The sequence below is a fragment of the Limulus polyphemus genome, unplaced genomic scaffold, assembly GCF_000517525.1.
Source record: "Limulus polyphemus unplaced genomic scaffold, Limulus_polyphemus-2.1.2 Scaffold46, whole genome shotgun sequence".
NCBI lineage: Eukaryota > Metazoa > Arthropoda > Merostomata > Xiphosura > Limulidae > Limulus > Limulus polyphemus.
In genome coordinates this window covers 1,094,588-1,121,134 of record NW_013665656.1, presented here as the reverse complement: position 1 = coordinate 1,121,134, position 26,547 = coordinate 1,094,588, and the positions used below count along the sequence as shown (strand labels likewise).

At 31.2% G+C, this 26,547-nt stretch overlaps 1 protein-coding gene across 1 annotated transcript in view; it reads right to left on the bottom strand.

The window, feature by feature from the left end:
• LOC106462582 (titin-like) overlaps positions 1 to 26,547 on the bottom strand; it is a 454,586-nt gene that overhangs the window by 98,136 nt on the left and 329,903 nt on the right. The window contains 19 exon segments of the mRNA XM_022390129.1: positions 2,570 to 2,971; positions 7,405 to 7,534; positions 8,115 to 8,278; positions 8,938 to 9,126; positions 10,468 to 10,611; positions 13,014 to 13,179; positions 13,881 to 14,020; positions 15,113 to 15,242; positions 15,780 to 15,938; positions 16,855 to 17,047; positions 18,366 to 18,445; positions 19,635 to 19,723; positions 21,135 to 21,263; positions 21,985 to 22,171; positions 22,552 to 22,720; positions 24,478 to 24,568; positions 24,873 to 25,016; positions 25,497 to 25,754; positions 26,121 to 26,264. Of these exon segments, the coding sequence (XP_022245837.1) occupies positions 2,570 to 2,971; positions 7,405 to 7,534; positions 8,115 to 8,278; positions 8,938 to 9,126; positions 10,468 to 10,611; positions 13,014 to 13,179; positions 13,881 to 14,020; positions 15,113 to 15,242; positions 15,780 to 15,938; positions 16,855 to 17,047; positions 18,366 to 18,445; positions 19,635 to 19,723; positions 21,135 to 21,263; positions 21,985 to 22,171; positions 22,552 to 22,720; positions 24,478 to 24,568; positions 24,873 to 25,016; positions 25,497 to 25,754; positions 26,121 to 26,264 (3,108 nt within the window).

Below are 26,547 nucleotides of genomic sequence, written 5' to 3'. Positions count from 1 at the left end.
TAATGTTTGTTATGTATGATCCTGCATTGTGGCAATGTTTTTTTCAGTTGAGTATACATTGTAGTAATGTTTGTTATGTATGATCCTGCATCGTGGCAATGTTTTTTACAGTTGATTTTTCATTGTGGTAACGTTTGTTATAGATGTTTGTTTGTTTTGTAATTAAGCACAAAGCAACACAAAGAGCTATTTGTGCTCTGCCCACCACGCGTATCGTAACCCGAATTCTAGCGTTGTAAGTCCGCAGACACACCGCTGTGCCACTGGGGGGTGGGGGCTTGTTATGGATGATCCTGAGTTGTGGCAATGTTTCTTACAGTTGATGTTTTTATTTGTTTGTTTGTTTACTTTGTATGCAGAGAAACAACCTAAGTAGGTCCACATAAAATGTTTATGTACTAAAGGTCAAATAAGCCATTTGTTATGTTACAAGCTATGTTGAGACGTGAACAATAGAGTACTGTTGTTACTTTTTATTTAATTTCAATAAGAAATTTGTAAAATCCAGAATAATTGTGATTTTCGAGAGGTTTCCAGCAAAAACAGTTTTCATTACATTTTGAGGAAAAAATCGTGTGATTTTGTTCTTAGCGTTATGTTCGTGTTTTTAAAATGAACAATATGTTCTAGAACAAAACATTAACTTAACAATTGTCACTTCAGTAGCATTGCTAAACTCTTTTCCTGTAAACTTTACATCTACTGGACAGCGGATACATCTCTCAAATTTTAGAATTGGTCGAAACAACAAAATAAATTGATAGTGAGGACAGCAGTTGCTATTCCAAGCAATGAAAGCCTATTTAGCTTAACAGATATTTTTTGTTTTCCTTTTAGGTTTTTAGAAATAATTAAATAAAATAAATACCGGATAAGTAAATGCCGAATAAAAACAGAGCGAAAAACATTTAAAGTAAAGAGTGAATCATTTGCCTCAGACTTTAAAGTTATGAAAAATATGTATATCTTAACTAACCATCGGCATCTCGTGACATTTATGATTTGTTAAAAAAAAACACACACACATATACTTGTGATTAGTATAAAACACGTCTACAAAGAGGCGATAGCCTGTAAATAAGATATCAACCAGGCTAAAGCCTTTAGAGGCTTGGTAAATCCTGAAAGAGACTATTTGAGTTTAACCAAATCATCATGAGAAAACAACTCATACGTTCATGAATAAGAAGAAAAAATACACTACGCTTGTGTTTATTGTAGTTAAGTTAAAATAAACAAGTATCTGGATAATATAAATATTTATCTTTCTTTGCTGCTTTAAACTACCAGTGTATGAATGTTATAAATTTACGTACACCGTAAAATATCTCATCCCCATTGATCCCGTGCACTGTGGGGTTATTAACGTCACAACAGTGTTAGAACCCTTCTTGAGGAGAATTCTCTAACCCAGACAGCTATGTTTAGTGACGGGTAAGATGAGGTTGACGTTATTTTTAGTATGGTAACTCACCGCACCTAGTGTCTTATCACCAGTAAAGCGAATAGGAGGTTTGGATTATCAGGAAATTTGTAAGTCGATGCTTTTTTCTATCATACCGAGTCTAACATGCTTACTAGCGACAACATTCTGTACAAAGTATTTCGGTTAGGCAAGAGCGTAAGTGGCACATTAGTCCTTCCTCTCGAATTGCACGTGAAAATGGTCATCTGTAATCGTTTTGAACAATTTGTGAAAGTTTTAAAGAAATCAAAAAATGAAATCATGAAGAACTGAAACTTGTATCTATACTTACTGGGTAAGTGCTATTATTGTTAACCTATTGAATGCTGCAGTCCTGAGTCTCCCATTTTTTGGGACTAATAACTTGGATCACTGAAGTAACAACCCGACAGACAAGAATACAAGTTAGAATCCCCATTCGGTCTCTGTTTTCATCACTTCGTCAGGAAGTTTACAATTATAGCTTGTGATGGTTATGAAACGAGTCTACGAGCCTAAGCCTGTTGGACAGTTTTTAAAATATTTCCTTTGCTTGGAGAACTCTTATTAATTGTTGAAAATGGGAAAAGTGGGAAATATTTCAGTTTTATTTGGACAGTTAAATGGAATCAGTAGTAAATTGTTTTTTATTATGCGTATAAATTACGATTCAGAAGAACGATTCAGCTCTGCTTTAAAAAACATGTATGACAGGGAAAAGCATGATGCACGGAAGTGGCAGCTACTTAAAGTGCTACCAGAAATTAGAATTTGAAACGTTATCAAATTCAAGGATTAGCAGAGAAAGATCCCATGAAGTGCTAGAAAGGTGTAAAATATTAATCTTTGTAATTAACAATAACTTAAAATACTGCCAAGAGATACGGTGTCTGCGTTGTATATAGCTTTGTTTATTGAAAACACCTCGAAAAGGAGATTTATTTCTGCAAATTAGAAGCACTTGAAAGACTCCAAAACTTATTTTCAGTGTTTACGGAAGAACTTTGATGGTCATCAAGAGTTAGAATTTGGATGTTCGTACGTGAAAGTTATTTAGAGACATCAAGGAAGAGAATTAGAAGAAAAAAGTACTGACATCTTAAAATATATTTAACACTTAATTACCTTTGACAGTAAGTTCAGAGGTAGTTGTGTCTTCCCCTGCTTTATTGATTGCCTTACAGGTATACGTTCCAGAGTCATCGGGACTCACTTGTTTAACTTCCATCATCGCCGTGCCATCTTTCTTATGGGTCATCTTGAAGTCCTTTGACGGCTGTACTGGACGTTCATTAAAATACCAGGTGAGTTCTGGTGGAGGGTACCCCTCCACCTTACACTCAAATATAACCTTTTTCCCCTCGTTAACCGTTAGTGGCTTTAGTTTCTTGATAAATTTAGGTGGGATGGCCTGTTCATCTGCTGGGAGCTTCTTCTTTTCCTTTTGTTTCCAGAAAGGTTCTTTAGGAGCAGTGGGTGCTTTTGTCACACCTGGAGCTTTCATCTCTTCAGGTTGAGATGGTTTTTCTTAGAAAAATGTATATATATATATATATATGTTTGTAAATGTTTCATATTCTAAAAAATACATCTAAATTCAATCTATTTATAGAAGGTTGATATTTATATTATTAATAGCCAACAAATTCGAAGATTGTGATTTCAAGAAAGGCTGGGATTGATATATATATATTTTCTTTAGAAAAACATCACAGTAAATGTATCTTTTATACAACTTAGGTCGTTATCCATGACCGTGAATGTTTTAGAAGGAGCTACGTTTTTTATATCCTTATGTTTCCGTATTCAGGATGCATTGATAGAATAATTTACCATCATTGCAGCTGTTTTCATTAAAGAATCGCGGATCAGTGTTGCTTATAACTACAAAGAATTTGTGAATGTTACGCAGACGTAGCTTAACATCAAAGCTAAAATTGTGTTGTTAAAGTTTCACAATACTGTAATCCTAAGTTGTAAACTTGATTTTGAAGTTTGGTGTACATATCGTTTAATCTTCATATGCACATGATGAATCAGGTTAAATTATTTGCTATCTATTTCTCATGGGGTTTCTAATATGCTGACTAACGATTTAGTAATTTGAATCAGCTAAGCCCACCCACCATACAAAGAGTCTCCAATTTCGAGTGAAGGTACGAATTTTGTTACCTTTGAAATGTCTTTATTGCAGAGTCACTCTATTATAGAACGTTCTTGGATAAGACAGCAATCCTTAATGTGTGCCCTGTTATTTTTATTGTTCTATTACATCTAGTTTGATTGAAATGGCGAATTTTGTGATGTTAGGCCACATTTTTAACACAATAAAGTCATTGTTTGACGTTGCGAGTGTTTTTAATTCATAATGTTTACACATTTGGCATGTTTAATCATCATGTTCGAATTGATAATTTTCAAATGCTTTAATTTCTTATCAGACTTTCGTAAATTAAGTATAATTTATACTTTTGTACAGACGTAACAAAAATTCCTTATCTCCATAAATTTTGGAAAAAAAACACGCCTAAAAATACCATACGTTACGTCATATTATCCATAAAAGCTCGATGAATTATACAAATAATTGATTATATGGGTAGACTGTGGTTACACAAAATGAAAGTTTATGAGCAACGTATGTACCAGCAAGCTATGTGCTGTCAATAATAATATTTCACCAGTTATTCCGATGTTTCAGCCAATATTTCGTTGTAACACCGTTTTGAAACTAAAAATCATTTGACACTTACGGTCAAATGCGGAGCACAATTGCTATCATTTTTTTAGTATTGTTTATTTTGAGATAAAACATATTGAAAATACTCCAAACCCTATTAGGACTAACAAAAATGTGATTTAATAGTCGAATGCTCTATACAGTTTCTCTATTTTAACATAATGTTTTTCGTGTGAGTTAATTGAGTGGTTGTTTTTACATGAAATGTATTCCTTTGCTTGAAAGAATGTATATATATATATATACATAGCAGCTTATTTTTTCTGTCTTGAAGTTATTAATAACACTGATGTACTATGTAAACCGACTGTGATTATATATTTTTATTTCATTTAATTTTACGATTTTAAATGATGAAAAATGACGAAGCATTTGAAACAATTTTGCCTAATAATAAATATTCGTAATAAAATTTGTGTTAGTCAGCAGTTTATTTTCCTTTTTAATTTGGCTCGTCTGATGTTATTTGAAAGTACAAAAATGCTAATTTTTTTATGAAACTTTTTTTCTTCAACCATTTGATTAGTTTTGCTATAATAGTTCAAAAACACGCCAAATTAAATATGCATTTTTCTCATTCAAACTAATGTGTTTTTGCGACTTATGTTAATGTTTTGCGACATAATTTATTACTGACTGCACATTTATCACATTGCACGGATAATGATAATCGAGCAACTTTACACTTTTATCTTACAAACAGATACAAATTTCATTCTGTGCGAGTTGTTCATTTTAGATTGTTTATGTAGCCCATCATGAGAGCGTGAGAAATGTTTATTTTTTGGCAGTATTAATGAATTATGTTTATTTAATAATACTAAATGAATTAATTATTCAAAGTAAATGTAACTACATAAAACTTAGTACTTAGAAAAATATTTTCAACAACAAAACAAGACCTACACATGACAAGTATACAACACATTTAAATAGTCTACTTGATTAAGTTAAAGTTTTCCAAACATTATAAAAATTATCCAGCCTAACGTGGTTTTAACACGAGTCTCAGACATGCCAGTCTACTTGAGTGTTATCTCGCTTTTTACCAGAAGGTTCTTAAGTAGCCTAAAAAATAATATTCTATAGATGGAACTTCTACAATAATAATCACTTTGTTATATATCATGATCCTAACTTTAGAAGGTCTGTGCGACCTCGATTAAGTGAAATAGAAACAACATAAAACACATTCCAAACATTTTCACATCATTTCAAGAATCTAATGTTTGTTCGCGTAATTCTTCTATTTTTAAAGTTATTTTGTTTCAAGTAACTATTGACTATGGAATTAAAATACTTAAAAATTTGTTCGGAAGGACAAATTTTCTACTCGATGGCTCACAATTTACTTATTATACATCAAAATCAACTAAGATTAGAAGACTTTACAGTTTGTTATGAGCATTATTTAAAGACAAAATCTTCAATCTATAATTGACAAATACTTTTATCGAGGACACAAAATGTTGGGGAAAAACAATTTTCAACAACAGCGAAAACTTTATTGACATTTCTATAACGATACAAATTTTGTGACAACAATAATGGTATAAATCGATACAGGTTACCTCCCACAGTGTCTCAAGTATAGCGGAAAAAAAAGTCACTAATGGGTTTTCGCCTATCATGTTAAAATTTTGACAAATGAATGAATTAAACGGATACGAGAGACAATGGGAAAGGTGAAGCTTTTCAAACTGGGTCTGTTCTGTAACAATAAACACGAACATCTGTCTTCGTTGGTAAAGAAACTTAAAGTTAGGCGTTAGCATGGAAGTGCTTGCAAGCTGATATGCTTTCTCGGGGCATTCTGGGAATGAACTAGATACCCAGCCCCCCATTCGCAAGACCAAATCAGGAAAAGACTGATCTATTTTTGTCGTTTGACAGAAAAGCATTTCGGGTCCCGGCTGGTTTTCTAAATTAGGAAATGGGGCCACATTAGGCCTGAAATATCAAGTGTCATATAGTAACGAACACATTTTTTAACAGGAAAACCCGTTTTCCTTTTTATATACAGGTAAATAATATTGATATATTAAACAAGTTCTAATAATATTAATAGTGTCTTTTACGTGTTACAGGCAGACCCAAGTTGATATTTACGTTCAACAACTTGCTACACGAAATAAATATTCTCTACGTGCAATAAATAAAAGGAACAATATGATGCTCGAAAAACTATAAAAACAGAAACTTTTGTAAACTAAATAATGTTTTAAATTTAAATGCCCATCGTTTAGATGAAATTATTTTCATTGTATCTACATTATTAATATGCAGTAAAATTCCACAGAATATTTACTGTTATCTTCGCTGGTAATACAAAACATGCATGGGATCTGAACATATTGAACAAAAAAAGGAATTTCTATTAAACAAGTCATGCAACAGTAAATTGACACGATGGGAAAAATCGTTAATTTTAAAAACATATTTAATAGTACTTCAGAAATCGTACAATTACTTTATGAATTTCTTCAATTTTTCGATATTGTTGCATCTTTTCAGATATAAAAAATTAATTTACTGAACAGATTACATAAACCAAAACAACAAGGTTTAACGACTTTAATCTTCATTTTTTAACAGTTGTCAATTTAAATAAACGCATTCTTTAAATTCGTTGCTTTGGTTGTTCCGGGTTGATTTCATGTATTTAAAACATACAAAAAGGTTGATCAATTTAACAAATACTATAAGAAAACATACAGCAAAAACTCGTTATGTTATACCATCATATTATATTAGATGACGTGTTGGATATATGATGTTTTTAATGTTACAAGGGACTTAACTTGCTGAGCAGGTTTAGTATTGCAATTCACATAGTAATATTTTAATCACTAAAGCAGAATTTAGGATAGGAACAAATTAGCAACAACACTAATAACTTTCAAAATACTAAAATAAAAACATTAAGCCACATGAAACAAATACATGCAAACACTAAACAAAATTGATGTAATGTTTTATAGACACAAACAAAGAGAAACAATCCAATAACAAAATAAAAAACATTCAAAAACACAAAAACTTTTGCATTTGGCTATCAGTAGTCCATCTCTATTTTGGAAGTTATTTCATAGTTATGAATTCAGTTATTATTCAGTTTCCATTACAAATGTCAGGCAATGTTATGTTATTTCTGACGTGCAAGCTAAGAAGCACTAAAATAAGATTCTGGGATCGGGAACACAAGCACTCTAGTGCTTACTTTCAACTGTCAAACGAGCAGAAGTTTCTGCTTGCCCACTGGTATTGGTGGCTCTGCAGATATAGACGCCCTCGTCTTCTGGATAAGTTTGTCGAATTACCAGTGAACATGAACCAGTGTCTTGAGCCATCTAAATGTGAAAAGAAACATATACAATGTCTCAGGTACAGTGTTGTTAGTAAAAAATACAATAATGCTGTGTTCTGTTTAAAAACTGAAAATAGAAGAAATACATGGACCAGTTTAAAACAAAAAGTATCACAATTAATTGTCTTCAACAATAAATATGTCCCTTGTTCAAGTCATATAATGCACTTTTCATTTTACTTGTTTTACAATTTCCATTTTAACAATTTCGAAATTTGTTGAATATATGATTCTGAAGGCCTTGTATTAGCAGATATGTACTTTTGAGGCCTGCAGAAGTACTGTAGGGATGCAAACAGAAGTCTTGGGAGTTCAAAATGTATAATTAAAATAACAGCAAATTATAAAGCAAAATCTTATTATGAGTTGAAATTTCATTTCATGAAACATAGTCTTTTCATCTTAAGTTATAATACTATGGTTGTGAATTTATTAAAAAACTTTAGAAAATCTATTGGAATAAAAAAAAAATGCAAATACAAATTGAGTAATTTTCAAAGTGTTTCAAAACACAAGATTAATTTTAACTGAAAGAAATGAAAAACTTAAAGTTATACAATTACCTGAAAATCTCTTGATGGCTTGATCATGGTCCCTTCTTTATACCAGACAATCTGAGGAGTAGGAACTCCAGTTACACTTGTAACAAACCTTGCTGGGGATCCTTCAGGTATTGTGAGGTCAGCTAGTGGACTTAAGGATGGAGGAACTTCTACCACTTCTGGAGCTATATATAGATGAAATGTAAAAAAAATTGTCCCTTAAATTAATACTATCCCTAAGATAGGTGGTTAATTAAAAATATCAGCAGTAAGTAAGAAAGTTAACTGCAGATAGTCAGCAGTAAACTCAGTGACCTTATGAAACATAATGGTGAAATATCACATGTAAAATTATAAATTCTACTGATTTTCAAAGGCTTTAGCTGCTTTTCGTAAAAACTATGATCACAGCATCTATCAGATAAATAAATTAGTAGCAACTCATATCATGAATATATGAAAGATTATCAAAAGAAGTGGAGGACCCAAATAATGCCAAACATGATGGTGTAGAGAGCCACTCAACGCTCAGGGAAACTACATCATTTAAATACTTAGTACTTAGAGAAACAATCACATAATACTACTGCAAGTTGTGTGTAATGACTGGAGAGGTGTTGATAATATTCAATCTTAAAGATATATGTTTACTAAACATGTAGGCTTTCACCCAAAATACAAAGTTTAGCCCATTCCTATATATTCTCATCTTAATAAAAACCATATGAGTATACTTGTACAAATACAGATTTTTGCTAGCACTAATCTCTTAGAAATTCTATCAATACATATAAGTGTAATTCATAAGGTTTGAAGTATAAAATAAAAACAGTGATATGCCTACCAATAACGTTTAAGTTAGCACTTGTGGAAACTGTCCCGGTAGAATTAGCAGCTACACATTTATAGACACCCTTGTCTTCTGGAAAAGCTTCAGAGATCCGCAGAGAGTAGACATCTTTCTCAACTGACATGCAAAAGTAGCGAGACTGTTTGATCAAGGTATCTCCTCGGAACCACTTTCCTCGTGGTGCTGTCGAGTAAAGAATTAAAGGAAAAACTTTTGTGAAATACTTATAAAATTTATTTTATACACAGTATATAATAGTTTGTACTCTACTTAAATCCTACATTTTGAAATAAAACAATTTTAAATCATCCTATAATTAACCGATACACTCAAATAATATATAAACTGACATATTATCATGATTGGTCACATACACTATACTTTATTCTATACATTTTGAGAGTCAGAAACAACATGTAAAATTTCAGAGATCCGTGACATCAGTTTTTGTAAAAAACATAATAAGGGAATAAATCTTTCATCATAAAAAGCCTGTTTTACTGATCCATGTTTGAACAACAAGTCTAATTGCAATAGTTGTTGTCACTCTGATGTAACGATTAAGGATGGAATTAAATGCTAATTACTAATTAGTTTCTCTCTTACAATTCAACTACAAATCTACTAACATTTTCTGTATTGGCAGTGGCTAGGAATTGATTCTGAGTCTTTCTGATCAAAGTCTTATGCATTATCAGCTCAACTGTCTCTCCCCAATGTCTAATGCACTAGACTTCCATCAAGAAGACCCAGGACCAAATCTTGGTCACTACCAACACAGAAATAGTTCTTCTCAGGATTTCCCTGAAAATGGAAGAAGAATAGCAGCTGAAAGGTAGTATAAAAACTAATTAGAAATTAGTATCTAGTTATCAAAAAAAGGCTATAAGTTAATAATTAGACTCAAGGAACCACAAAGGTTAATAACCCCTAAATAGTAAGTATTTACAATAAAGTTGTGATGATCAGATAGCAATTGCTGTCATATTTATTCTTGATGGAAATCTAGTGCATTAGACATTGGGGGAGACAGTTGAGCAGATAGTGCATCAGATTTTGATCAGAACAACTCAAGATCAATTCCCAACCACTACCAATACAGAAAATGTAAGTAGATTTGCAGTTGAAATGTAGGAGAGAAACTAATTATTAATTAGCATTTAGTTATTAAAAAAAGGAAACTAATTCGTAATTAGACTTAGGTAATCATATATGCTACTAAACCTGACAAATCCCTCAACACAATTATCATAAAGTATTTATATTTTTATTTAAAATAAATGAGCTGCATCATAACAGAAAGTTTTTATATATCTTATTAAATAAGATTAAAATAGGAAATTTTATCACTCTCTTAATTACAAGAAATTCATCAGAACTTCATAAAAAATTACTGTGAGCATTATTTCTCCAAAACATTGACCAAATATCTCCTTTTTCTGTGGATTTTATTTTCATATTTTGTCCATTTTAGCAGAAGACTCAATATTATATTTTTATATAGTTGTTTAGTTAGCGACTAACCTGGTGATCCCGAGATCCGACATTTAAAAACTGCTGGCTGTCCTTCGTTCACTGTTACAGGTTTTAATGGCTCCAAGAGTTCAGGTGCTTTGACTTCTTTTGGTGCCTCTTTTGGTGAAATGGGTTTATCTTTAGGAACAGTAGCTAAAATAAGAGGTTATTTTAACTATTAGTGTTTTTGATCTGAAATTTCATTAGCTTAAAGTAAAAAAATCCCAGTGTTGCAATCATACTACTTCACAGCTTGTTCAAAATATACTAATTTCAGATATATGTATGTATTAGGTCGTCAAAAAATTAATGTCACATTTTGGAACACTTTCATTACTCCCCCCAAAAAAAAACGTACCGCACATATTATAGTTAAACAAACTGCCTAAACGTCATATTAGTGTATCCTATATAATGTGTAAAGGTTTGTTTACTATAATCCCTTATAGTGATGGCACAGATGAGATACACATTCAGCATGTAATTCTGTTTGAATACAAGAAGGAAAACAATGCCTCTGTAGCCAGAAAGAATATCAAAGAAGTTTATGGAAATGTTTTGAATATTCGTAAGTGTCAACGATGGTTCAGCAAATTTCGTTCAGGTGACTTTAGCCTTAAAAACTGTGATGGCAGGGGCTGACATGTTGGAATTGATAATGATGCTCTGAAGTCCAACCCAAGGCAACAAACTCGTGATATGGCCCTGAAATTGCATATCTCTCATGAAACAATATGTAAACATCTAAGAAATATGGGAAAACTCCATAGAGAAGGTGTTTGGGTGCCTCACAAACTCTCCCATGATCATCATTTTCAACGTGTAAACGTTGTTTTGTCTCTTCTGGCGCATAATGCACGTGAGCCATTTTTGGACAAAATTGTCACTGGTGATGAAAAATGGATTCACTATGCGAATATCAAACACCAAAAACAATGGCTCAGTCCCAGACAAAAACCACTTCTGACCCCAAAACTTGGCTGGACTCCATCTGCAGAAAGTGATGCTTTGCATTTGTTGGGACATTAAAGGAGTAATTCATATCAAACTCCTCAATCCACAGCAAACTGTCAATGCAGAGATCTATAGTCAGCAACTGGAATGTTTAAATAAAGCTTTTCATTAGCAACGCCCTTCACTCGTCAATCGGAGAGACGTTCTTCTTCTTCACGACAATGCACTTCCACATGTGGCATGTTTGACACAACACAAGATTATGTAGTTGGGTTGGGAAGTTCTCCCCCACCCACCATATTCTCCAGATATGGCACCATCAGATTACCTTCTTTTTCATTTGCTGAACCACATCTTAATGGAAAAACATATGCAAATGAGGAAGGTGTTAAAGAGGACATCGACATGTTTTTTGCTTCAGAGCTAAGTGATTTCTTTAATTAGGGCATTAACAACCTAATTGTAAGACGGAAAAGCATCATCAATAAGAATGGAGACTATTTCATTTAAAAAATGTTTTGTTTTGATATATAAGTTGTTTGGATTTTTACGTCTAAAAAAAAAAGTGACATTAATTTCTTGACAACCTAATAATAACCAAAAACGTTCCCTAACATTACTCAAACTTACAAATAATCATAACTTAAAAGTAAATGAGAAAGATTATATAAAATCTACCAAATTTGCAATAAATTTTGTGGAAAAAAAAAATATATATATAATGTAAATTTAACCAATGTTTTTCTGAAAACACAATTATTTATAATAAATATAAAAACTATAAGTCGAAATATCAGTAAGAATATCAGAAAGAGTGAAAATAACAGGATAATTATTTTCTTAATACCCCCAGTGGCTAGCTAATAACTGGGTTTCAACACCCATAGTGTGCACAGCACAGATAACAGCCTATTGTGTAACTTTGCACTAAACAACAATCAAAAATAGAGAGAATATTATATTAAGAAGATGCACATTTAGATAATTTTAGACAAATGTTTTGAAAGTCACAGATGCGAGCTGCATGATTAATTTACATTTTTGTAAGTAAACATGACATTGATCTCAACTCCTAAACCCAAATAATCTCCAAACATATGTAACATCAAAGACAACAATAAAAGAATGACTTAAAAACAAATTTGTAATTTCACACAATGCCTAAAATATCACTTATCAATATGATCATAATTTTGAGTACTTTATTATAACTTAAGGATTACAAGAGACCTGTTGACCTAGGCCATCCCACCACTAAACTAAACTTTAAAATGAAAATAAAATACTCAAAGCCAGCCTTTATCATTTAAATATTTAAGAAGCCTTCCTTTAAATTAGCTACATCCAACACATCTAAAAGCAACCCATTCCAAAGGCCAAACACTGTTATAAAAATAAAATTCTCTTAGGAGAAGATGACTCCTACCTTGTCAATCTTTCACAGTTATAAAAAAAACTAAGGAACACATGTAAAAGTAACTTTTATTTAAACTCTTTTTTCATTTTGGTTGACATTGAGTTTAAGCTGTAGAAAAAGTACAGTATTCTTAACTAACGCAATATCCATGTTTGCAATATTTTTAAAACAACTGGACAGTTACCTTCAACGTTTACTTGGGCTTGGCAGCGAGCTTCTCCTGCTTTATTGAGAGCTACACACTCATAAGTACCAGTATCTTCAGGAGCAGCTTCGAGAATTAATAGTGTGCACAAATCCTCTTCTTCTAGCATCTTGTGGGTTATGTCAGGAAGCACTTTCTTTCCATTCTGCAAAAATATTATTCATGTTCAATTAGTCTTAAAATCTTTGAGAATGAAAAAGCATAAAAGTGCTTGTGTATGTTAACAAAAAGTAATCTAGGTCATTTTTTAAAGTCATGAAAAGTTCACTGAGTGATAATTTCTATCATCAATCTAGGTGAGTTATTTAGAATTTAGAGCTAACAGTAATAGATATAGTGCAAATTTTAATATAAGTGAGGTCCCATTATCAAAGTTCAAAAATTTGATTTTTTAAATTAAGGATCAAACTAGGTGTTTAATTATTAACTTAAGAAATTAAACAACTGTAATAGCAAAATGAAAAACTTTTTTTTCCATTTGTTTGGAACAGCACAATATCTCAAGCAGACAGTTGCTTTGTAATTTTAAGGTAGTTGTTCAATAGCTTTTTTATAAACAAACTATTTGTTTTCCAGTAAAGAATACTAGCCTGCAAATCTTTAAACTTTGTGTAAAATTGTTTATTATATTAGGCTAAATCACGTTTTCAAATTACAATCACTTGATATTTTGTTTCTTTATTCTAAGCTATGTTGAACATCATGTGAAGAAAGGAATAATTTAACTTCAATATTTTTTCAATTACTAGAAGTAAACATTCATTAAGACAAATGTAATCTTTCTAAGTATACTCATCACTATTAAATGGCATATTTTCATAAATATTGAGTGAATTATAAACTCACCTTTAGCCAGTATATGTCTAATGGTTTGGATCCAAAAACACGAGCATCTAGCCGTACCAACTGACCAGACTTGGCAGAGGATTCCTGGAGTGTTTTAGTGAAACTTGGAGGTACAAGGCCCCTTTTTTCCTCTTTCCTCTCTGGAAGAAAGTCATGTTCAAAATTCAGAAAACCACAAAACCACAAGAAAAAACTAGAAAAATACTAAATCTATTTGTCACTACTGGTAAAGGACATTTCTTTGTACAGGATCAGTGAAGGTTGACACCTCTTCCAAAAACTTTCACTTAGAAGAATTCTTTATTTTTGATTTAACTACTTTTATAATTCTATCTTTTTCTCATGTAAGTCTTCCTTATTATAATCAAGTTAAGAAGTTTCTTCATACACTTGATATTACTGGTTATGTGATTTGCTAGCTTTCAGGTTCTTACATTCTTTGTAACTGTCATAAATATGTGTTGTAAATTTTCTTAGAATAAGTATTTTGTTTTTTTGCTTTTGAATTTGCGCAAAGCTACACAAGGGCTATCTGTGCTAGCCGTCTCCCTAATTTAGCATTGTAAGACTAGAGGGAAGGCAGCTAATCATCGCCAACTCTTGGGCTACTCTTTTACCAATGAATAGTGGGATTGACCATCACATTATAACGCCCCCACGGCTGAAAGGGCGAGCATGTTTGGCAGGACGGGTATTTGAACCCACGACCCTCAGATTGTGAGTCGAGCACCCTTACCACCTGGCAAGGAAGTATTTAAATCAAGATATTCCACATTGCAATAAACATAGAATGTAAAGTAATTCATCAGTGTTAGGGAATACCAAAATGGAGAAAAATTCACAGTCACTTTCAAATATCATTCAACATCTACTGATGAGGAGATTTTTCATATGATATTCCAAAGAAAAAGCACACCTCAACAGCCTGTATAACCTCTAATCGCATCAATGCTACTTTACATTTAATAATGCACTTTAAGAATTTTTATAATAGCTTAGCCTTATACTTGTCTTCCTATTCAAAATAGAATAACAAACTAGTTTTCTGATATTCAAATTTTTGAAATTTGTTTAATGTTGTAATCTAATTCAGTAATCTTTATTTATAGAACAAATAGAACTCAAATATAACACACCAGATTGATATTACATGTTGAAAAGTTACCACATATGCTCTGATGATAATTATCAATAAAACTAAAACTCTAATTAAATTTAACACCTCATCATACCTTCAACCACCAAATTGCTAGATGATTTAGCAGTGCCTCCTCTATTTTCTGCCTTAACACTGAATATGCCACTGTCTTCTAAATAGACTTCCCGAATTGTAAGTGTGGAAGTATTGTCAGTTGTATTGACCTACAATATGATAATTGCATGTACAAATCAATAAATATAAATAACTGAAAGAAGGCTTAATTTAAGAATAAAAAATAAATTCAAATCCAAATCTATGATGCATAAGTTCATTTTCTACAAAGAACTAACTCTGATTAGGCTAGTTTACACTCACACCATAAAGATTATATACATATATATAATATGGTTCAGTTATGTGCATAATACCATATACTCATTGCCATTAATGTGTATTTTATCAAAGATAATACAATTTAGAGTTACAGGGGACAATTCCATAATCATTATAATATACTGAAATGAAGGTTTAACTGCCTCTTGCTGAATATTTTTTTTTTTACTAAAGATATAGCAGAAGTAAGATTTATAAAAGTTTCTACACAATTTTACCTACATAAACACTCAATTAAGTGTTGAAAGATTTAAGGTCCTTTTATTATGTACAAAGTAACTAATACTAGTACATAAGTCAGTTTTGTTAAATTGGCACAGAAACTTTCTTTAAATTTGGAGTGTATGAATAAAATTTAAGCATACCATGAAGTCCTGAGAAGAGGTGATGGGGAAGTTCTCCCTGTACCAAGTGATGGTTGGAATTGGGGTACCAGTAAAAGTACATTCAAATTGGGCAATTTCTCCCTCAAATGCTCGGCAGGGTTGAATTTTCTTGGTAAATATTGGAGGTTTTGTTTCAGGCTGTTAAGAAAGAAAAGTTATGAAAATAAATATTAATGAAATCTTTGTTTAAGTGGAAGAATTCGCTTTCAGACCATTTAATTTTATCCACTCATAAGTTTCATCTTCTAAAAACTTTTCTATCCTTGATGATATCTCCACTTTGTATATGGAATACTTCAAATACATGTATTAATACATATAAGAGTAATAACGACTGGAAATTACTTCCCATATTTAATCTTATATTGTATTAGGTGTTAGCAGAATAGATGAAAGACTGAGTCTTTGTGGAGTTTACTCTCATATTTGAATGAAGTCTAATGTGCAAAAACAATTGGCAAAGTGGAACTCAAGTCAACATTCCTACCAATTTAACAGGCAAGTGAATGAATAGAAATTGGATAACTCCCTTAGCAAAGAAATTCATACAAATTTAATTTTCACTTCTCAATTAAAAAGCATGTTATATATGACTTGGCATTCAATTAGTTAAAGGAATGCATTTCTAAGTAAGTAGAAGATAACACGTTTAAATATTTTCATATATATCTTGCATTATACAGAGAGAACTCATAATAAGAAAACTATTGTTTGCTTGTATATTATCCAGATAGATCTCATACGTAATGAACACCTCAACTCTATATATCTATATATATTTATAATCACCTTTCTCCAAAATATTTTTCCTAATAATCAAGAGATGATAAATAAATGAATAGCTTCTATTTCAATATCTTTCTTAATACAAAAAAGAGACCTTAAAAATAAATGTCATAACATAATTTCTGTTTTGATGGCTTCCTTAATTCATAATAAATTGCCCATAGCATTAATTCATTTAACTAATTTCTATCTACCAACTGTTTTTGTATATAAACTGTTAATGTCTGCATGTGAACCAATCTTGTTTCATGGTATATGAAGAACATACCACTAAGCCTATGACTTTCCTCTCCTGAGTGACACCCTTGTGTTCTTGTTCCATAGTTTCTGTCAAAGTTGTGTGACGAGTCACCTCCCATTGTCCCTTCATCTCCAACTGAGTTTGTTTTTGCTTAGATACGTGTACCTCTTTGCCATGAACCACTGTTTCAGGAAAGATAGGAGGCTGAACTGTATGATCTCTGAAAGATAAAACTCAAAGCTTTAGTCAGATGTAACAAAAGAAAGATAACAATAAAGTTTAGTATCATGGATTTTGTTACAACAAATACAATAGTTTTGATCAGCACAATCATACAAACTAATAGCAATTCATCCACATGTTCTAGCAGTCATGTTCTTTCAGAAATAGAAAAGTAAATAGATTTTATTAACCAACAATGACTGCATTCCTTAATTTCTATGTTGCATCTGTTGTCCCTAACTTAGTTTACTTATTCATAATATTCTATCATACAAACTTGTTTAAATTTAAAACATCTTTTGCATCAAACTTAACAGAATAAAAACACTTGACAGTACAATTTTCTGAAAAAAAAAGACAAAACTTAAACATTTTGAATATTTCAATTAACTGGCTACAAACGAGTGACCATATGGCTATGCAAATATTACCAATCTCACTCTCCCATAATGTATATTTTACATTTACAAAATGTTTAAATTTTCTAGAGTTCTAATTCAGAACACATTAAATCTGGTCGATATCACATGCTAAATTCAGCCTTAGCTTTTGCTTGCTGTAACAAGGTTCATCACAGCAGTTATCTACTGTTTCATAGGATACTTTTATTGTGTCCTACATCACAGATATCTATGGATTCCTATTTGTGACTAGTGAGCTATAGTTTGTTTGTTTGGAATTAAGCACAAAGCTACACAAAGGGTTATCTGTGCTCTGCCCACCATGGGTATCGAAACACGGTTTCTAGCACTGTAAGTCCGCAGACATACCGCTGTGCCACTGGGGGGCATAAGCTATAGAATGAGAGAATGTGAATCATGAAAGACATTAGCTTCTGCTTTGAAAGGGCCAAGAACTGCTATAAAGTGCTGTGTTTTTCTATAGATCATTTATTGTATTTGCCAGTTGTGTGCATTGCTACATTTTAATTTCAGTTTCAAGTTCATTTTCATTTTATCATTTTCAACATGCAAGACATATGTAAAGTAATTGTTTATTGTAGAATAAACATTAACTAATTGTGTCCATCAAAATTGTTTGTTTCCTCTCTTCTGCACTTGTTCTTATATCAACATTCCATCCAGTCAAGCATATGAGTCATTATTCCTCTAATCCATGAATATCAAAATCATTGTTATTAGAGCAGCACAATGCACTATTAACAACCAGATACTTGCTCATGTTTGCATGAGAAGGAAACATTGTTTCTTTAAAATAATTTGAAACTTTAACACTGCCATTAAACCAACAAACATTTGTTTAATAAAGATGCCCAAATGGGATCTACAGCAAGTCATGCAGTGAGCAATACATACACTTTGTCTTTATATGTTTTGGTGATCCAGGGTACCCGAGGTTGTTGCTCTACTCTCTTTTCACCTGTGGTACTGTCAACCTAAAGTAATATACCAACATAATTGAAGCAAAATAGTGACTTACACACAGAAAAGTTACTGATCATATGCAGACTTAAATTTGTGAAGGAAGACCATTCTACCATATTCACAAGGCAATAAATAATTATAAAAATGTTTTTACTTTCAATAAAACTATTTAAAAAAAGACACCTTATAGGATAGATAAAGATTTTCAAGAGAAGTTCTCTTTCAATCTTTCTATTCACCTTTAGGGGTTATATATATTCAACAATTCAAAACTGCACAAAGAAATTAAAGCTCTATCAATTTCTTATCTATGCCACTTTTGTTGGCAGGAACATATTATACACATTTGTGTGGGCATGTACAAAATTATGATTCAAAATCATCTAATAGATTTGGGCCAAATGAAAGAGAAAAGTTGAAAGTCAAAGTCACATCAAATGTTGGTTGTTTAATGGATTCTAATGATTACAAGTTTGATTATTCTTGCATATTAATTAATGACAGTGTGTATTTCTTGTCACATTTTATACTGAACTGGCTTTACTAATTATAAGTTACTTTTTAGTTCTGTTCTGTATAGTTAGCTTATTTTTGATGAGAAGTTATTAATAATTATGACTACAGTCCATGGGTGTTTTAAAAACCGACTACATTTCTAACAGAATTAAAATGTATGAATACAAGTGTATGTGGCATGGCCTTCACCACTGTTAGTCCATGTCATAAGACCCAGATATTAGCAATCTGTTTGTCTGTTTTAGAGCAAAGCCACATTGGGCTACTGTGTCCATGCTGGGAATTGAACCCCAGATTTTAGTGTTACAAGTCCATAGACTTACTGCTGTCCCACCAGGGGACAATATTAACACTCTACTGCATAAAATACTAAAGAACAATGTATAATGACAATTTATGAAAAATTAACTCAGAAAAAAACAAAATTACTTGTTAAATGACTATGCATCATATTCTGTAAATCTTCTGAGATATTCAAAACGATTGTTTTTATAAGAGATGTTTGAAAATTGCATATGCAATATCAATCTCATAAATTTAAATAATTTAATTAAATAAAGAAGTTACAGCATGCTGTTATAGATGTTACACTAAAACTTTTTTTACTAGTTTTTTCATACATAAAGAGAAATTTCATGTTGTATGTTCAAACAACTCTGGTGATTAACAAAGTTAATCACTTACGTCAAATGCATCAGTTTTGTATTTCTTAACCTCAGGCTGCATCTTCTTTGTATCTTCTTCTAATCTCTGTTTTACTTTTACTCGTTCACCTACAATAGAAAAAAAAATTAAAAATTATTTTACTCATTACTGGATTCAGATATAAATTACTTAAAAAACTAATTTTGATTTTGAAAAATATTGTCTCAATAAATTGCTAGAAATATACACACAAGCATTGAAGCTTGTTTAATCTTTCTAATATAATATACAATTACAAATCAAGTATATCACAAATCGTCTACTTATATGTTATAAATGACTTAAAACTTCCCTGTCATAAAGTACAAATCTTATTCTTTGATAAGAAACTATTATGGACATATGCAGCACATAAGTTAAAAAAAATCATTTTGTTCAAATAAATTCACCTAGATTACCTTTATCAATGTTTGGCTTTAGCTGAATGAGCTTTTGCAAAGAAAACTGTATTGATTTTGAAATTCTAAGGACTTCATCTGCTGGAAGTGGATAACAAATTGAGGTCTTTGTCAGTTATTTAAGAAAATCATGCTGTTGGTTTATATGTCATTGATGTGAACTTTGTAGCTAAGGTTCTATATACTAACATAACATTAAGGTGCCACAAAAAAATATTAAATCCTCAAAAATCTACCCATATCTAAACATTACTATAACACTGTCTATACCAACAACTGAAATCAACAACAGATTCACACTATTGTTATGTTAACATTACTATAACACTCTCTATACCCTTAGCTGGAATCAACAATAAATCCACACAATTGTTATGTTAAGATTATTATAACACTGTCTATACCATCAGCTGGAATCAACAACAAATCCACACTATTGTTATGTTAACATTATTATAACACTGTCTATACCATTAGCTGGAATCAACAACAAATCCACACTATTGTTATATTAACATTATTATAACACTGTCTATACCAGTTAGCTGGATTCAGCAACAGCTGCACACTGCTGTTATCAAAGCATTAATATAGAACTCACCATACCATCAATCAGAATTAACAACAAATCTACACCACTGTTATCCAAATATTACTATAACACTGTCTATAAATCACAGACCAATAACGTATAACCAACAGCACAGTTTCATCAAAGAACTGATGAAGGCCTCAGCACAGAGAGTAAAAATGTTATTCACTTCTACACTTCTAGCACACTAGTTAATAATAAACTTCAAACCCATTATATGTTTTTTAAAAACTAGAATATGTTAATTAAAAATAAATTTCAAAGTCTTAACTGTTTCTCTTCTTAAAATAATTAAAAGGAGGATTAATATTTTAAAAGAACATAACACTATTCATGTAGTTTTCCTTGCTTTTTTATATTTTAACCCGCTATGCGTTTCTCTCAATATTAAAAAATTGTTACAACAAACTTTCCAAGATTAGACATAGAAGGTGAACAGTGTACATATTGCATAAAAAATGAGTTTTGCACAAATGCAATTAGACCCACCTTCAGCCTCGCGTGTCTTCCAGATGTCTACTTTAGTTCCACCAGGTGTTAGTTTCTCTTCAAAAACTTTGTGAAGTTCAGTTTCTTTTCGGTCTTTTTGATAACGTTTTACTTCTGAATCATACCAAGCTATACAAATAAATATTAAGAGATCATGCCTAATTATTACAGTTATTTACAGGGCTATACAAGCTCATATAAACTAATAGCTCTGGAAGATTTGAATTTAATATATCTGCTGTAAAAGATATTAAATTACAGAAATGCAACTGCCAGTTACTTATGGTGTCTTTGTGTATTTAATACCTTGTAAAACATTACTCTCTTTAGAGTGGTTCCTTATATCACTAAAAATACTCTCACTTGAAGTATATGAAATGTCACCAAAGCAAAAAATGTAAAGAACATTTTAGATCAATGAAAAGTTATCTAATACTTATTATATTTATTAACAAAACAATATCATATCAGACAGTAAGCAGTATCTAAATATTTCAGGATAAAAATTGATGTCTTCTGTGATAAATGATGATGAAATAAATAAGATAAAAATTACATAAGTAAGAGCCAAAGCACTTAAAAAAAACATTTGATCAATTATTTACCATTTTATTCTTTTTTTTTTCAACCTTCCAATCTTTACTTACTTTATTTCTATAACAACTATTTCTTATCAAATGTATGAAAAATAATACAATGCCAATTCTATTTGGAGTGGAATATTTAGAAAATATAGATTATTACAAAAGATTTAGTTTATAGTTTAGACTTTGATGCAAACGTCATCTACTAGTAGCAGTCACAAGTACTTTCACACAAATCTCCAAAGAGGTTAATTAGAACCACTTACGTTTAGGAGAATGTTTCAAGACCGCACGATAATCATCAAACCGTGGTTTGACTTCCAGGGTTGTCCAGCAGTAAGCCTGACCTAAAGCATTACGTGCAATGACCTCAACTTTTCCTTGATCATATTGTCTGCTCTTAGGAATGTCAAGGTGGAAAATACCATCATATGTCAACCTATATCGGGATCCCTTTAAAGCATATTAAAAAATCATGAGTACTTTATTCATTTTAGAATGATCTTTTAATTGCTTTCAATAAATATTTTGAAGTCCTTTAACTTGAAATTAGTCTGGATTTTTAAAGGTTATGGATTTAGATATTGGCATATTAATTATTTTACTTATGTCCAAAATTTTTAATGATGAAATAAAACATTATTCCAGGTACATTGTAAAGCAAAGGCATTACATTATTAAGACGTAAATAAAATTTTTTAGAACAAAATAACATAAGTTATCAATGTTTTACGATAATGTTTTATAAATGAAACTTACAGTATACACATTAGTAAATGAGCCAAAAATACAACACTGATATAAGTAAGAAAGTTATGAAACAAATTACGTACATTGACAACAGTTTGTCCATTCAAGATCCACATCAATCGAGGACGAGGATTTCCTGTTACTCTGCACTGAAATTTGGCCCAGTCACCTTCCAGCACTACTTGTGGTTCTGGTTTCATTACAAACATGGGTGCTGTTTTCTCTTGAGGCATTTCTTCTATGTCATCAACCCTAGAGTATTGGGGTGCATGTGGTATTACTTTATATGGTTTTATTTGGTTTAATGGTAAATATCTTTGCATAGTGAAATATGTCACTTTCTACAAAATCCATAGTTGTTATGTAAAAATACATAATGATAAATAGATAACACAACAGTTTTGTTAATTTTAACATCTAATTGAAAGAAAGCATAACATTTTCCTTATCTTGAGTGATTTGTTAAAGTTTTTGAATTTTTTATTGACTTTACTTTCTTTAAACATAAAGTCTACAAACAGATTGTTTGTATCTTCGTGAGTGCTAACTATTCTCCTGATGTTGCATATGTATTTTTATGAAAAAAATAGCTTCATATTCAGATTTATTGACTTTAACATACAAACACACACTGCTGATGATATAATTAGTTTTAATAATCACAGTATCAATAATTATACTACTACCACATATGATACTACATTGGAAACATAAAACACAACAATATCTCATGCTTAAATCATTACTTAGACATAAAATATGCAATATTTCTATTGACAAAACATTTCTGATAAATATTTAGAATTTTCCTCCCAAATGTATGGGTCTCCCTCATCTAATAGTAATATTCCTTCATCTTTATGAAAACACTTTAATAATTTCCAAGTCATTTATATGTTGCAGAATGTTAGAAGCTGAAGTACTTCCATTCTAATGTAGACCATTTAGTTATAAGACTTAAGCATTATGTTTCTCCACATCATCATTTATTAAACATACTTGAAATATTTCTCAGTACAATGTTGCTAAAAAGTCAAAGGCAATAATTTTACAGAATTTTTGTATCAAATATCAAAAGCTAAAACAGTAAAGAAAGAGATTTTATTAACATAAATTACAATTTGTGCCTATTTTGGATTTTACCACATGTCAAGGTAATCTTCAATGACTTAGCATAAGCCTGTTGGATACTATAGTGGTTCCCAAATTGGAAGACATAGAATATGCGCAGTATTTTTAAGGTAATTGATACCTACAGATTTACTGGGTGGGGGGCCTCAGTCAGGTTACAGAATGATCTGGGAGACCTTGTGTTAAAAAAGGTTGGGAACCTCCAAGATTTTGTTTATGATTATTTATACAATTAAGCACACACTGTAGTTGTATATTGGTTAAAAAGGAGGATAAATGTGTTACTACATTAGTGGACTTTGCAGAGTCAATTTTGGTCTTTGTTCTTCTAATAGTTATTTTTGTTGACCTAAACATCTTAAGTTCCATTAAGTTGTTCATACAAGTAAGTGAGATAAGTTTTACTTATTATCCCAGTGTTCTGTCATAATAATCTATTTTATTGATATTTTCCCTTCTCTTTCCTTGCTTTTCTATTGAAACAGGAACATCTTGCTTCCAACAATTGGTTGCAGATGGTGAACATTAGTTTTAGATATGGGATGTTGTGGATGTCAGTACTCATAACTGTCCCTAATCTTTAGGCTATATTTTCAGTTTTAGTTTCATATCATATGTGAGGCTTGTAAATAATGTTTAAATATGTCAGACAATGTATCTTCAATACTGTATGTAAATCCTACTTTTTAGTAGAATACATTTTGATAATCCCACATTGTATTTTGTACCCTAGTTTTCATGCAGCTGTCCTTCAACTGCAACATTTCAAGTTTCCAGCATAGTTTAAGAGATAATGTAGAAATTAATGACTATTAGGTTTCAAACTCTGGTAGTATCTATTAACCATTATAAACAAGATGATAAAAAGATAACCTTACCTTTGCCAAGCAGCTTCCATTTCTGCTATTTTTTGAACACCACCTTCCATCTCTTTAGGCAGCTGGGTTCGATAGATAAGGGATGGTTTGCCTAAAGTAAAAAAAAACGTTTCAGTGTTTGATGTCTTTACTTTGTATTCTAGATACTGTACATATTTATTCAGTGTATTTCATCTATTTTCTGTATGTTAAAATTATCTAATATCAACCTGAGTAAAAACATATTTCTATGCACAAAATTTTATAAGCTAAACTAAAAAAGATCATAGAAAAATTACATTCATTCTCATCACAACCACAGTTAACATAAAAAGTTCTTCTCATACAGAACACAACTAGTTAATAATCATAGATCATAATTCTTGTTTGTAAGTTGTACCATTTAATTTCTTTACCTTTACACTTCAAAGTAGTTTTTGTAATATCTTCTCCAAGATCATTAAAAGCTCTTGCCATATACTCGCCACAATCTTCAGGGTAAACATAAAGCACATCCAGTGCTACAAAGCCAAAGTCATGGGTTGTCTTAAATTTATGACCTGTTCAAAAAACAAAAAATAGTATGTCAATAATATCAATTTTCTTTAGACTTAATGTATTACCACACGTATTAACTATCTGTGAAAAAATGCAACGTGTTATGTAAAGCATACAACTTGCTAAAGTTCATATTAGAAATAACAGTACAATATAATTATTAAAACTAAGATTCTATCTCTTGACCTATTTTGTGCTAACTGCATTTAGAAACTGTAAAATAAAAAATTACATTTCCATTCCTAGTTAAGTTAATCAGGCTATAAGCAAACAGTATTCTTTATGCACAACAGTATGTCTGTGGACTTATAACGCTAGAAACCAGGTTTCTATACCTGTGGTGGGCAGAGCACAGATAGCCCATTGTGAAGCTTTGTGCTTAATTACAAACAATTATTGGCTTCACAGATGATAGCAATCATGAGCTAATTTTGAAGTCATTAAAATTTTCTTCTTATAATGGGTTATTTGTAAGAACTTACCAGAGCGTAAAGGCTGGCCATTGTGGTACCATTCTACTCGAAGCTTAGGGTCATTGATGGGTTCAAGGCGACATTCAAAGTGAGCACTGTCTCCTTCATTTAGATTCTCCTGAGGTTGGATATGTGTGATAAAGTGAGGAGGTTGAAGAGTAATCTCTTCCACAGGTTCCTCCAGCATGGGTGGATATTCTAGTTCCCGTAGTTTGTCAGCAGACATACCTTCAGGGAGCTGGCTTTCCATGATGATATCCCGTTTACCTGTCAACATTTCATTACCTCATTAATCAACATACAAGTCTAAACTTATAACCAAATTTAGCCAGTCCAATATTCAGAATATAATGAATTAAAACATTAACTAGGTATTATTTGTTCTTTTTATACATACATAGGCTTATAAAATAAATAAAAATGGTACAAAAATAGAAACATTGAAGAAAATTACAGTATTTAAAATACATTTTTTAAATTCAGATACAATACAAATTCTTTTTTATTAACTAAATATATAAAGTAAGAGATTTCAAGTAAAAGAAAAGTCAATCTTTTTCTAAAGTATTATATTTAGTATATTTCAGTACAGACTCTGAACATAAAAATTCAAGCAGGATTTCAGATGCTTACTTTTAACTTTCAGCACCGCTTTTGTAGAGTCAGTTCCACACTTATTAGTGGCTCGACAAACATATTCACCAGCATCTCGTGGAAACAACCAATCAATCTCCAGCACAACAAAACCAAAGTCATTTATGGTGTGAACTCGAGAACCTAAAAAGAAAAAGTGGTTTTATTTCACACTTAATTTTAGTTCTAAATATCAGTAATGGTTAGTACTTTAATATTACCTTTATATCTTTTCAGTGGATTATTAATTGAAAAAAATTTAAAGTTTTATTTCACACTTAATTTTAGTTCTAAATATCAGTAATGGTTAGTACTTTAATATTACCTTTATATCTTTTCAGTGGATTATTAATTGAAAAAAATTTAAAGTTTTATTTCACACTTAATTTTAGTTCTAAATATCAGTAATGGTTAGTACTTTAATATT